The 13,346-nt window shown below is 45.0% G+C and overlaps 1 protein-coding gene across 1 annotated transcript in view; it reads left to right on the top strand.

Annotated features, from left to right (window-relative positions):
* DISC1 (DISC1 scaffold protein) overlaps positions 1–13,346 on the top strand; it is a 285,981-nt gene that overhangs the window by 209,422 nt on the left and 63,213 nt on the right. The window contains exon 10 of the mRNA XM_072970971.1: positions 3,305–3,365. Coding sequence (XP_072827072.1) covers positions 3,305–3,365 — 61 coding nt within the window. The remainder of the gene's footprint in view (positions 1–3,304; positions 3,366–13,346) is intronic.

The raw sequence follows: 13,346 nt of genomic DNA, 5'->3' as shown, positions 1-13,346 counted from the left end.
AAGGCTGTGAGTCCACCCGTGAATGTGTGTGCATAGCTGGCCTGGGAGACGGGTCAGGATCCAGTGAAGACAATCAACACTGCATCCTCTGCAGATCGCAGCCTCCAGGCCGGTGGAAAAGCACGTGCAACTGCCTGGATGTTCCTGTGTAGGTCCCGAGTGTCCCTGACTGGAGCTTCCAATGCTTAGATGACTCAAGCATTCAGCATTTGATGTTTCAGTGGAATCATTCCTAGGAGATACCTCTAGATTATTTTTAACTTGAGAGTGTGGCTCGCTTTTCCACAAGGGCAGTGCTGTGAGTATTTGTCACTTGGATGAAAAGAACTATCACATCAGAAACTAGAATCTTAGAACCACAAAGGGCTTCTTAAGTTACTCTCACTCCCAGAAGAGTGTCATCTCATCGCATTGCTTCAACTGCCAGTTTCTTCCAATTGTCCACCTGCATTCCAGATCCTTTCTAGACTCATCTATCCAACTTCATACTTGGCACCCCACAGATGTCTAATAAACCTGAATTTATCATATCCCAAAATGGACTCTTTTTTTTTTTTAAGTCTCTCAAGTGCTTTTATACCTCCCAACTTTATGGAGGTATAACTGACAAGTAATATTGTAAGATTGTTAAAGTGAATAACATGATGTATCATGTACATTGTGAAAGAATTTCCCCTCATCAGGTTAATTAGCATATCCATCACCTCACACGGTGGTTACCTTTGTTTTTTCTTTGATGAGAACATGTAAGTTCTAGTTTCTTTGCAAATTTCAATCCAAAATTGAACCCCAAACCGGTTTCACCCGGTATCTTCCCATCTCAGTTGATGGCAACTCTATTTTTATTTCGGTGGCTCAGGGCAAAAACCTTCTTAGTCAGTCTTTTTTTTTTTTTTAAGTATTTGTACTGTTTCTTTTTTTTCTTTTTTTGTAGTGTTTGTAATGTTTTTCTTTTTTTTTTTAATTGTAGTCTAATCAGTTTACAATGTTGCATTGGTTCCTGGTGTACAGCATCATGTTCCAGTTATACAGATAGTCATTCTTGACTTATCTCTTTTTCCCCACACCCAAATCCAAGTCCAGCAGGAACTCCTGTTGTCTCTATCTTTAAAATATATCTAAAATCTGCTCTTATCACCAGATCCTGCTGACACTCTGGTCTCAGTCCCTATCACCTTGTCCTGGATGATGGCACTAACCTCCCTGCATCTCTCTGATTCTCACGTGTCCTCCTGCAGGCTCTTCTCAGCACAGCAGCCATCAGCCAATTTGTTGCTGTTATTAGGTAGTATTTTCCCGTTTCACTCAGAACACTCAAAATCCTGACATAGCTTTCCAGTTGCTACAGCTGTGTAACAAATCACCCCCTAACTTGAGGACTAACAATCGTTTATTACGTGCACAAACTCTGTGAGGCAGGAATTTAGACCGGAAGCAGCAGGGATCACTTGTCTTCCATTCCACGATGTCTGGGTCCTTCCAACTGCAAGGCTCAGATCTTCTGAAAGCTCAGCCCTTCACATGTCTGGTGGTTGATTTGGGCTGTAGGCTGAGACCCGTGCCCTGGCCATCAGCTGGAACAGCTACACGAAGGCTCTCTGGGAGGCTAGGGCTTCCTCACAGCATGACGGCTGGGCTCCCAGGAGGAAGAGCAGGGAAGAAGTTGGACCCCAGCCTCAGAAGTTCTGCAGCATCCTTCTTTCCTGACATACTCCATTGGTTGGAATAGTCTTAGCTTGTCTAGATTCAAGGGGAGGGAAATATATTTCCCTGCTTGATGGAGAGTGATCAAATTCTGGAAGAGAGGGTGGGACTGGAAATATTACTGTGGCCATGTTTGGAAATACAGTCTGCTATGGTGACCTACAAGATCGGACCTGGTGTTTCTCTGGCCTCATCACTTCTCCCCAGAGAGCATTCTGTGCCGGCCACACATTGCTGGAGCCCTCAGGCTCTGCCCTGGGTGGCTCTTCTGCTGCCCTGCTCTTCCCAGCCTGCCTGCACACGTGCTCCCTGCACCAGCTTCATGCTTTTACTGAAATGTCACTTTCTCACTGAAGCCTGCTCTGATCACTCTGCAAACTCACTCCCCTCCCCTCCTCTTGCTTTATAAAACTTACTGCCCTCCCGCTGTCAATGGAACTTTATGTTTCCTCTTTATTTCCCACCCCTACTGGAATGAAGCACTATGTAGGCAGGAATCTTTATTGATTCTGTTCACTGGTTTATACTCAAGGCTTAGAATATGTATTCAGGGCACATAAATATGGACAGGATTGAAATGGAGCATCGCTGGTTGGGATATTCTGAATGTGCAGTCCTCGCTCCGGATGAGCCAGTGAGATCTCCACTTTCTGGACCCACATCACCATGACTAAATCCCCACAGTGGTGCACTCCCTGACACATGGGAGGAACTGAAAATAAATACTGAACTAGTTTCCCTGGAGAGAAAACTTAACACAACTTAACTCTTAGGTTCAGCCAACCCAGATCAATAAGAGAAGGGACCAACTGGAACAGTTCCTTTCATTGTGTGTACTTCTGTCTTAACTGTTATCAATGAATGAACCAGAACTTTTGTTTTGATTTCCCTTGAAAGATTTGGTTTCTTTATGAGAAATTTCAAGGTACTTTTTCCAGTACAGCCCCTGTCCCTCACCCCAACACAGACATGTTGACCAAAGGGTATCAGAACTTGCCTAAAATGTTCCAAAATTTTTTTTATTAATAAAGTGCCTCTTGGACCCATTGAACCATAACAGCCATCTATTCCTTCAGTGCTTGATGGTTACAAGGCATTAGGTTTATCTCTACTAGGTAGGCAATCTCACAGCTCTGGGAGCCGAGTGGTGGATGTCTGCTTACTGGCTGGATCGGGTTTCTGTTTGTTTTGCAACTGAAGGGTCTGTCGTCCTCAGTGACCACTGGTGAGGGTCTCTGGTTCATCCGTAGGATGGGACTGTCCCTTGCTCTAGTTCCCTCTCCCAAATTCTACAGCCAGGCTGTTGGCTACCAGGTGGGAAAGGTGAGGGGCCAGACACCGAATGAGCTGCCTTTGAAAGTACCAAGTTTGCTTAGTGCTTGGAGCAAGGCATGACACTCCTGCTTCTTGGGTCTGACTCCTTCCACCGCATCCTTCCAGGCAGCCCCTCCCATGGATTTGAGTGTTTTCCAAACATAGGGTGTTATCACTGTTAGTGACTTGACCGCGATCCTTTGGTCTGGGGCTTTTAGTTGAGCAGTTCTGACTTCCGTCCAATCTTTGATGATGGTTGCATCAATGCTGGATTTTTGTTTTGCAGAAACGAGCATGAAGGAGAGCGCTACGAAGTACATGGAGGTGCTGGAGGACAAACTGTGCAGGTAGGGATGATGATGCCGTCATGACAGACTCCAGGGCATGTCTGGATTCCTTATGACAACAGGATTTAGTGAAAGTGGAGGAAAAGGGTAGCCAATGTCTGTAATAAATCAACAAAGAACAACACAAGAAAAGGAGTCCTTTGACTCCTGTAACGGAAGAAGTGGGTACCATACAAACCCCTCCCGATGCTCTTCTCTTCTTATAAAAAGTAACGGGATGAAGATGTCGAAAAGCGCCTGTCGGAGATCACAGGATAGTTTTCATGTTTCAGAAGACTTTTCCTGGGTACGTTCAATTCAGAATTCATGCCTTGGTCTGATTTTCTGTTCCTTTAAATGTCTGCAGTGGGGCTTCTGGATTTTGACCCAGTTTATACATGTTTTGGAACAATAGAAAAAAGCACATCTTAGGTTCTGTTTTGAATCCTGAATCAAAACCAGCATGAAAATTCTTGGTTGCTTTTTTTTTTTTAAAACTCAATTAGGAATTCAGATTTGAGAAACATTAGCGATGCTGCAGCATGTCAAGATGTTTCTGGTTTTTGTGGCTGTGTACTCGGGAAAATAAATCCCAGCCACTGGATCTGCTCCTAATTAGGGGAACAAGACGAGAATGTGGTACATGCTTTCTTCCCTGGGAGTCAGTCGGCTTTCTGGAAAATGTTTCGCTACTATTTTGAAAATTGTTAAATAACTCTTTAAATAGGCTATGCCTTAAACCTTTGCCTGCTTGTAGAATGCTGTTGGCTCAGATACTGCTTCTCCCTTAAAGAGATGCTGAGAGGGGCTGCCTTACTGAGCTCTGCTCCTCCGGGCAAGTAGGGTACTGCAAGATGGATTCTGATGCTTGTAAAGCAAGTTCTCCTAACCACTGGCTGGCATTTCCCTGCCTCCCATGCCTCAGACGTGGGGAGGCAGCCAGTGGAGAGTATGGGGTAAGAGGGTGTGTAGGTAAGAGGCATCCTCCGAAGGCTTTAAGATCTCTCATCTGAGACAGTAGGACACCCACCTGGGTCAGGTGCACTGCCTTGAATCCAGCATCCTCCTGTCCCATGTATTCTGCCGAGGCAGGTTTCTGCAGATCCCTTTTGAACTTAACCCTGGTTACCATTTGTTTTTAGCCAAAAGCCGCAGACACATCGTATGTTCCATTAGATTACGGGACAGCAGGTTGAAGTTGGAAGACGTGGGAATAGGTAGAGAGACGCCCATCTAAACGGCAGCTCTGTGGACCTACTGGAGGAGGCACTCTTCCTTCAGTTTTGTAGATAAAGAAAATGCAGGTGAATGTTTACCTGAGGGTAGGCAGCTGATACGTGGTAGAGCTGCAATTAAAAAAATTTTTTTATTAAAGTGTGGTTGATTTCAATGTGAGTTTCAGGTGTACAGCAACACCATTCAGTTATACATACATATACATATATGTTTTTTCTTTTCAGATTCTTTTCCATTATAGGTTATTACAAGAAATTGAATATAGTTCCCTGTGCTGCACAGTAGGTCCTCGTTGTTTATCTCTTTTATATACAGTAGCGTGTGTCTGTTAATCCCCAGCCCTCCTTTACTCCACCTTGCCCTTCCCCCTTTGGTAACCACAGTTTTCTATGTCTGTGAGTCTAAAACCTGTATTTTTAAAACCATGATTTTATTTGCTGTCAAACCGTGTTGAAGCTGCCAAATATCTGATGTGCTTAAAAGTATCTCGATTAATTTACTTTGTATCTATTCAGTCAAGGATACTTGTAAATACATTAAGTAGTAAAATCATTATTTGTAAATTATACCCATAAGCTCTTTGTTTCATATAATATACAGGAGAATAAATATAGACATATTACCTCTATGTATGTGTGTGCACACATACACATATGTAAACACACAGACTTGCAATTGAAAAAGAATAAACATTTTCATTTTCATAGTCATTCCATTTATTTTGAAAATCCCCTTTTCAAAACTACGCCTTTGAGTTTGTGGATCGGCAGGAAGTGGCATTCTCCAACCTTACTCTCCAGGAGTGGCTTGGATGCTGGGGAGAACCTGACTTATTATTTCTCCATCAGTGAGCGGTAGAGAAGCAAACCGCTGGCAAACACGCTGTGCTGTCAAGAAGAAAATGAACTGGTGGAAAAACAATCTGAGTTGTAAGCTAGATGCATGTGTGTTCCTGTTCCCCACTTCTGCTAAGGGGACAGGATTTGTGGATTTTTTTTCCCACCTGTTTCAGATAGCTAGGAGGGCAGCTGCAGTCAGACCCACTCCATCCCCACTGCTGCTGCCTTGGACTGGGCTCATTAAATCTGGTGGCCTCACACCACTTCTGTGCACTCTTCCCCCCGTAGCCAGGGTGCCTATTAACTGTCCTGCTTACAATCCTTCTAGACTCCTTTTGCAGCCAATAGAAATACCAAGGTCCTCATCAGCCCCCCGCACCCAGGCTCTCCATGCAGCAGCCCCAGGCTACTGCCCACCCCATCGCTGTATCCCCACCTTCTCCGGGGGCTCAGTGCTCCGGATTACCCTGATGCTTTCAATTCCCCAGCTCACCTCCCACGCAGTGCCTCTGGGGAGCCCTCCCCCTCCTAGCTGTTGGATTTGCAATCACCCTCACACTCAGCACAATATCCCTTCTCTAGTTTTCTGGCTTCCTTCTTGGTCCACACAGCAGGAGCCACTTAACAACAATCAGCTGTATTGACTTCTGTCTGATTCTGTTGGACCGTGAGCTCCTTGAGGGTGGGTTCCATGCCTCACTTGCTTTGTATTCCAAGTGGCTGGCATGCTGTTTGGCAGATGGTAAAGATTCAATCCAATTATATTTAATGCAAATATCCAATACAATTATATTTAATGCACGAATGAATGGATACATAGCAACTGTATCTTGAAATGTTATTTTCAACCATGAGATTCAAACACTGGAGGCAGCCTAAGAAGATGCAACACTCCAGGACTCCATTTGTCTTGACATCAAGTGTTTTTCTTTTAAACTGAGGTCTAGTCAGTTACAATGTGTCAATCTCTGGTGCACAGCACAATGTCCCAGTCACACATATGCATACATACATTCGTTTTCATAGTCTTTCTCTTTAAAGGTTATTACAAGATACTGAATATAGTTCCCTGTGCTATACAGAAGATTTTTTAAAATCTGTTTTATATATAGCAGTTAATATTTGCAAATCTTGAACTCTCAATTTATCCCTTCTCACCCTCTTTCCCCTACATAACCATAAGTTTGTTTACTATGTCTATCAAATCTTAGTGCTATATAATAGAAAAGGGGAAAAAATTCTCCTCTTAAGGGGCTTTCTCCACTTATTCTTACTCCTTAAGTGAATTGTTCCCAGAGGTAGCAGCTAACATGGTATTTTGGTCTAGCTCATTTCCCCTTACAGCCGAACCTCGTTTTAATTTCTGTTTTCACAATTATTATTATTTGGTGGGTTCTATTTGTTCATTTGTTTTAGTTTTTAGATTCCACATAGAAGTGAAAACATGCAGTGTTTTTCTCTGCCTGACTTAACTTCACTTAGTATGATCATCTCCAGGTCCATCTGTGTTGCTGCAAATGGCATCATTTCATTCTTTTTTTATGGCTGAGTAGTATTCCATTGTATTTGGAAGATGTGGTATCTATTTTCACATTTACTACATATTCTGTAGCCATGTTTTTCAAGGGGGCCAAAGAAATATTCAAAAGGCTTGCAGATGGGTTACATATTTTTATTGATCATATTTTATATCTTGTGTCTCTAACTATTGTGCAGAGGACATTTATTATTGCCTAATGGACGACTCGTGTGTCTGGCTTGTGGCACCAAGCCCTCCACCCTATGGCTATGCGTAATGGTTTCACTTAAACTCATGGAGTCTCTTGTAAGCAAGACCAATGGGAAAGTTTCTTTTTTCTACCATTTTTTTCTGAAGTTGAACATACAAACTGCCAGAAACTATAGGTGCAGTTTAATGGATTATAAGTTATTTTTGTATCCTTTTCTGAGGTGTTTTCGTTTTTGTTTTGAGTGTGCATCATACTTTTATAAGCAGAAGAGAAAACGGAAAAAATCATTACAGTCTGTTTTGAATATGGAGGTAGTTAGATACTTTCTTAGGGACCTTCTTAGCTTTGGAGGGGACTCACTGGTCTTACCTGAAATTTACTTGGAGACGTATATTTTCCTAATGTGGTTTTTTAAAAAAATAATGTTTAGTTTTTGCATTATTCTGAAATTTCTTTTTTAAAATGGATTTTGGCTGGCTGGCTTTCTCTCCCTCTCTTCCTCCCTTCCATTCTTTCTTCCCTCCCTCCCTCCTTCTTTCCTTCCTTCTTTCTTTCATGGAGGTACTGGGGATTGAACCCAGGACTTAACGCGTCCTAAGCATGCTCTCTACCACTGAGCGATATCCTCCCCCTGAAATTTTAATATGGACAGCTTGATGGGAAACGGTAGCTCAGTGAACTCACTCTACTGGTGAACAGCCAGGGGTGGCCAGCAGGGGGCAGCCGGGAGGGGAGAGCCCTGGTAACATGCGCCTGGGCCCCTTCCCACCTTCCCACGTTGTCCAACTGGACAGAGTCAGCAAAACCAGAGAGTTAGACAGCTGTCCTGACCTTCTCTCTAAGCTGGCACAGGGTACGTTACCCGAAGACAAGCAGAAGACTAAGGCAACATTTTTGTGGCCAAAGGGCGTGCCATCTGGGGCAGAGGCAGTGTTGCACACAGAACCAGGCCAGTGAGGGTACGCTCCCATGCGTGCCTCAGAGTCCAAGGTCTGTCCCCTCACCCGCAGCTCCCAGAGCCTCTCAGTCCACGATCTAATGAAGATGGAAATTAGTGGGGAAGATGGGGTCCCTAGACTCCTTGTTTCTTGTATGCAGCTGCATACAAGATAGTCCATGAAGATGTGCAAAGAACATTTTAGAATTCCCATTTTAGTTTTTCATTTCACCCACTTCATTTTTGTCTTTGAAAATGTTTTACAGACAGTAGCCCCTGTATGCAATTCAGGAAACAAACACCTGAGTGCAATTTCATGATTTTCTTACTGATACGAGTGCACACGTAATAAAAAAAAAAAAACATCAGAGACAGTCACATTCATTCACTTACTTCCCAGTACTGAACCCAATGTCACGTCTACCCTGTGCGGCAGCCGAATTCGTCTTCACATCCACAAAGGGAAAAGGGAGTTAATTCTGCAACAGAAGAGTCAGCACTCAGATCACACAAAGAAGATGAAAGACGCAGAGACACCAAGACGGAGAGAGAAGGGTTACAAAAGGCACAGGAGACAGAATTTTAAATATGGAGTTACGGGCAACTTCAGGCAAGAACTCGGGAGCCTCGTTCAGGTGTGTGGCCCTTAAATGGCACGGGAGCTGGAAGCCCACGCGTGTCCTTACCCGGGGAGCTACGCTGGCCCTCGAGGCGGGCGTGGGGGCTGCTCACCGGCTTCCCGACAGGAGTTGAACGCAGGAGGGAATCCCCCGGGGTCCCACCTGGAGTGCTCTTCGTTCCCAGTCACGCAGGGCAGCTGCCACCGGCCCCCTTCAACGCGCACTGACCCGATTTCAAACGCTGCCGAGGGAAGTGAATAAAAGAAATGGCAGCCCCGCAGATGAGCCACCGGCTGCCAGGGGAGCCCTCCCCGCCCGGCACCGAGGGGGAGAGCGCGCGCGTGTGGGCACCTCCTTCTGCGTTTTCGCACTGTTATTGCTTTGTTTTGCTGCCGACACAGGCCTTCCTCCGCTCGCTCTGAACGGGAACAAGCCCCGCTCTCTCCCCAGACCTCCTCGCTCCGCGGGGAGCGCGGCGCCCTTGGCCGAGCCTCGCGGCCCCGCGCCCTGTCCTGCCCGCGCCGCGTCGGGGAGACGCGCGCGGATGCTCTCGGACGCTCGGCGGCTTCCCTCCTGCGCCCGCCTCTCTCCTCAGCTGGGGCTGTCTGTGTTCCTATCGGCTCGCTGTCTGTCTGTCTCTCTGCCTCTCTGCCTTTGTCTCTCTCTGCCTTTCTGTCTCTGTATCTCCGTCTGTGTTGTCTGTCTCTGCCTCTGCCTCTGTCTCTGTCTCTGTCTCTCTCTCTCTGTGTCTGTGTGTCTGTCTCTGTGTCTCTCAGTCTGTCTCTGTTTCTCTGCCTCTCTGTCTTTGTCTCTTTCTGTCTCTCTGCCTCTGTCTCTCCCTGTCTGTCTCTCTCTGTCTCTTTGCCTCTCTGTCTCTGTCTCTTTGTATCTCTGTCTGTCTCTCTGTGTCTGTCAGTCTGTCTCTGTCTCTCTGTCTGCCTCTCTGTCTCTCTCTGTCTGTCTCTGTCTCTCCCTGTCTGTCTCTGTCTCTGTGCCTGTCTCTCTGTGTGTGTGTCTGTCTCTGTCTCTCTCTGTATCTGTGTCTCTCTCTCTGTCTCTCCGTCTGTCTCTGTCTCTGTGCCTGTCTCTCTGTCTCCGTCTCTGTCTATCTGTCTCTGTCTCTCTGCCTCTCTGTCTATGTATCTCTGTCTGTCTTGTCTCTGTCTCTCTCTCTGCCTCTGTCTCTCTATTTCTGTCTCTCCCTGTCTGTCTCCATCTCTGTCTCTGTGCCTGTCTCTCTCTCTTTTTGTGTCTGTGTGCCTGTCTCTGCCTCACTGTCTCTGTCACTCTCTGTCTCTCCCTGTCTGTCTGTCTCTCTCTCTGTCTGTGTGTCTGTCTCTGTCTCTCTGTCACTCTCTGTCTCTGTGTCTCTGTCTGTCTCTGTGTCTGTCTTTCTGTCTCTGTCTCTCTGCCTCTCTGCCTCTGTGCCTGTCTCTCTCTCTGTGCCTGTGTCTCTCTCTTTCACTCTTTCTCTGTGTCTCTGTCTCTCCCTGTCTCTCTCTGCCTCTGTCTCTGTCTCTCTATCTCTGTCTCTCCCTGTCTGTCTCTGTCTCTGTGCCTGTCTCTCTCTCTCTCTGTCTCTGTCTCTCTCTCATTAGCAAAAGGAGGCGTTCAAGATGCAGAGGCTGGGAAGAAGCGCATCGCACCTTTTCATTCCTGCCTGATCACTAGTCTCTCTGCTGACTTGAATCCTGTCTGTCCTTCAGGCTCTATTTAAGACGGCGCAGCCCGCAGGGATTTCCCCGTCCTCTGGCTCCTCTCTCGTCTCCTGTCTACCTCTCTCCTGTCCTTTGATCACACTGTCTTAGAACATGAATTTTTCTTTTATCTGTCCCAGGTTCTGCCTTCTCACCTCAATTGCCTGCCCGGGGCTCAGTCCTCACACACAGGAAACACTGTGGCTTCACCCACTGGCTGAAAGAGACGTTTGTAGCAAGCCCACATTTCCTTTCCAAAACCAGATAAATCAGTCCTATACATCTTACACATGAAAGCCTTCATGAGAATATTCATGGCTAGATGCGCCCACTTTTGAATATTGAAGCAATTTGACTATCTTGTCTAATTTTCCAGGGGAAACAAGGATCTAAAATATCTTACTATTTTGAAATGCTAACTGATAAGAAATCATAAAGCACTTAATTCTACAGAGTTCTACATAATCATTAATTTAATATATAACCATGGATTGTTTACATTTAATTTTTAACCTTATTTCATCTTATACCAGAAAATCCTTAAGTATACTTAAAATAATGATGCTAAATATATAAAGATACATATGTACAGAAGAATAATATATAAAAAATAACAAGGTCGGGGGTGGGTATAACTCAGTGGTAGAGCGTGTGCTTTGCAATGCACGAGGTCCTGGGTTCAATCCTTGTCCCTCCATTAAAAATATAAATAAACCTAATTCTTGCCCCCCCCCGAAAATAAAAAAAAAACCATGTAACAAGATGGCATGAATTTAAAAAGTAGAAAAAAAAAAGAAGGAAAAAGAAGTGTAGGTAAATTTTGGTAACATTTTTATAGGGATTATAGTCACCACCATGAGGTTTACTGTTCTAGACGTGGTGTGAAGTGTGACTGATATATATATAAAACTAAGTAATATTTTTTAAAGTATATGTAAATGGTATAATTTATAATAAACCTTGGAGGTCTGCATTTGCCTTACAAGTCACTATAAAACTTTCCATTCTCTGGGAAGTCTAGTAATGAATTCTTACTCAGAAATAACCTTTTCCCCTGAAATGTTCAGCTCATGATGAATTTAGTTTCCAGAACGCTCCAGCCAATTTTTAAAAACCTACATGTAGTGCTTCAGAAAGAGGAAGCAGAGCGCGTGCCTCTGGAACCCCACCCAGCTCCCCCACTGAGGCAAGAGAAGAAGCTCCGCCCCTGGAGCCCACCCCCCTCTACATCTGGTCCACGGAAGGGGCACGGGGTCCACTCTTCCCTTCTAAGGATGCTGAGCAGTGCCGCCCAGACATGGGAATTAAGATGAAGGGTCTCCCTCCTCCGGAAGTTTCGCCATTAAGAAAAAAATAACCTTCAAACAAACACATCATCTCTCTCCTGACTAATGTGTAGAAGCTGAGACATTTAGATGAAGTGCAGGATCTGGAAGCAGATTGTCTGAATTCACGTGTAGCCAATTCTGAGCTGTCATGAAAATAGACCAAGAAGAGAGCAAAGATTTAATGATTCTCATCTAAAAAGAGGACTTAATAAATGCTATTGTTACTTTAGTAGCAGCTATACCACCATGAAAATTATGAAACCAAAAAAAAAAATCTACATTAAAAAATCTTTTTTTTTTTTTTTAATGAAAGCAGAAGAGAATCTCTTACCCGCCTAGTGAAATTATGGAGAGAGAGAAGAGATGTTTGCTTTGTAGCAAATTGCCTCCATTAAGGGTCTGCCAAACCTTGTTGATAATCTAAACTCTTAGCTTTTTCCACTGCCTGCCACTTGGCCAGCTGTTAGCACCTCCTGCAGAGGCTGGAAAGGAAAAGAGATGAGGTAATTGAGTTGTTAATGGCTGAGGGTTGGAGCCTCCCAGGGTTTCTATGACCAGGGGGCATGATGAAGGGTTGGTCAGACATCCTTTTGACTTGTCCAGTGAGGGGCTTCAAAGAGGGGAGAGGTCTTCTGCCCAGTACATGATGGGAAGAATCCAGCAAAGACTTCTGGCTGGTTTTGGGGTGTTTGAAACAGAGAAAGTCCTAGCTCCAGAGCCCCAGGAATTGATCAACTCCTCTGATTCATGGAGCTTCAGGCCCTTCATCTTGACCCTACATGGAGCTCAGAATGTTACAGAGTCCAAACTTGTCCTGCTTGCCACATGACAGGACAATAAATCCGGAGACAAGGTGCTGGAGCAAGGAATAATAACTTTATCTGGAAAGCCAGCAGACTGAGAAGATGGGGGACTAATGTCCTGGAGAACCATCTTCCCCAAGTGGAATTCAGGCTCCTTTTATACTGAAAAAAAAAAGGGGTAGGCGGGTGTGTGGTTGGCTGTTGCAAACTTCTTGGTGTCAGAATCCTTGCATCTGTCCACACGAGTCAGGTCACGGTGTCCCTGTAAACCTCCAACAAGACAAATGTTACTCTTTGTTCTGCAACTTTTATCTCTATATGGATGGGAAAGTGTCATAGGCTTAAAGGTCAGAGCCTTGAGAATGGGCTGTTCTGTATATTTCAAGCTATAGGCAACATTCTTTTACAAAAGGTGCAGAATCAGCATGGCTGAGCCCAGAAAACAGAACCCAGGGTGAGAGGCAAAGGCACGGATCTCATGTGGAGTCAGATTTATTCTTCCCTACTGCAAGAGTGAAAACACTTCAGTCTCAGAGAGAGAGGGGGCCTTTTGGGGAGAGCATTCTGGGGAGGACTCCAATATACTTGCTTCTATCCCTCTGATATTTTCCTTCCAGAAAGTAAAAATGTTGCCCTAGAGAAGAGGGAGGCAGAAGAAAAGAAGATGAAGGCTTGGTCGGACATCCTTTGCACTTGTCTGGTGAGGGGCTTCTGCCCGATGCATGATGGGAAGAAGCCAGGTAGCGTCAGCCACGTGGCGGGTCCACGAAGACAGATTTTTGGACTGCCTGTGAGGAGGGGTCTTAGGCACC

The sequence above is a fragment of the Vicugna pacos genome, chromosome 11 (assembly GCF_048564905.1).
Source record: "Vicugna pacos chromosome 11, VicPac4, whole genome shotgun sequence".
NCBI classification, from domain to species: domain Eukaryota; kingdom Metazoa; phylum Chordata; class Mammalia; order Artiodactyla; family Camelidae; genus Vicugna; species Vicugna pacos.
This window is presented reverse-complemented; position numbering and strand designations above follow the sequence as displayed.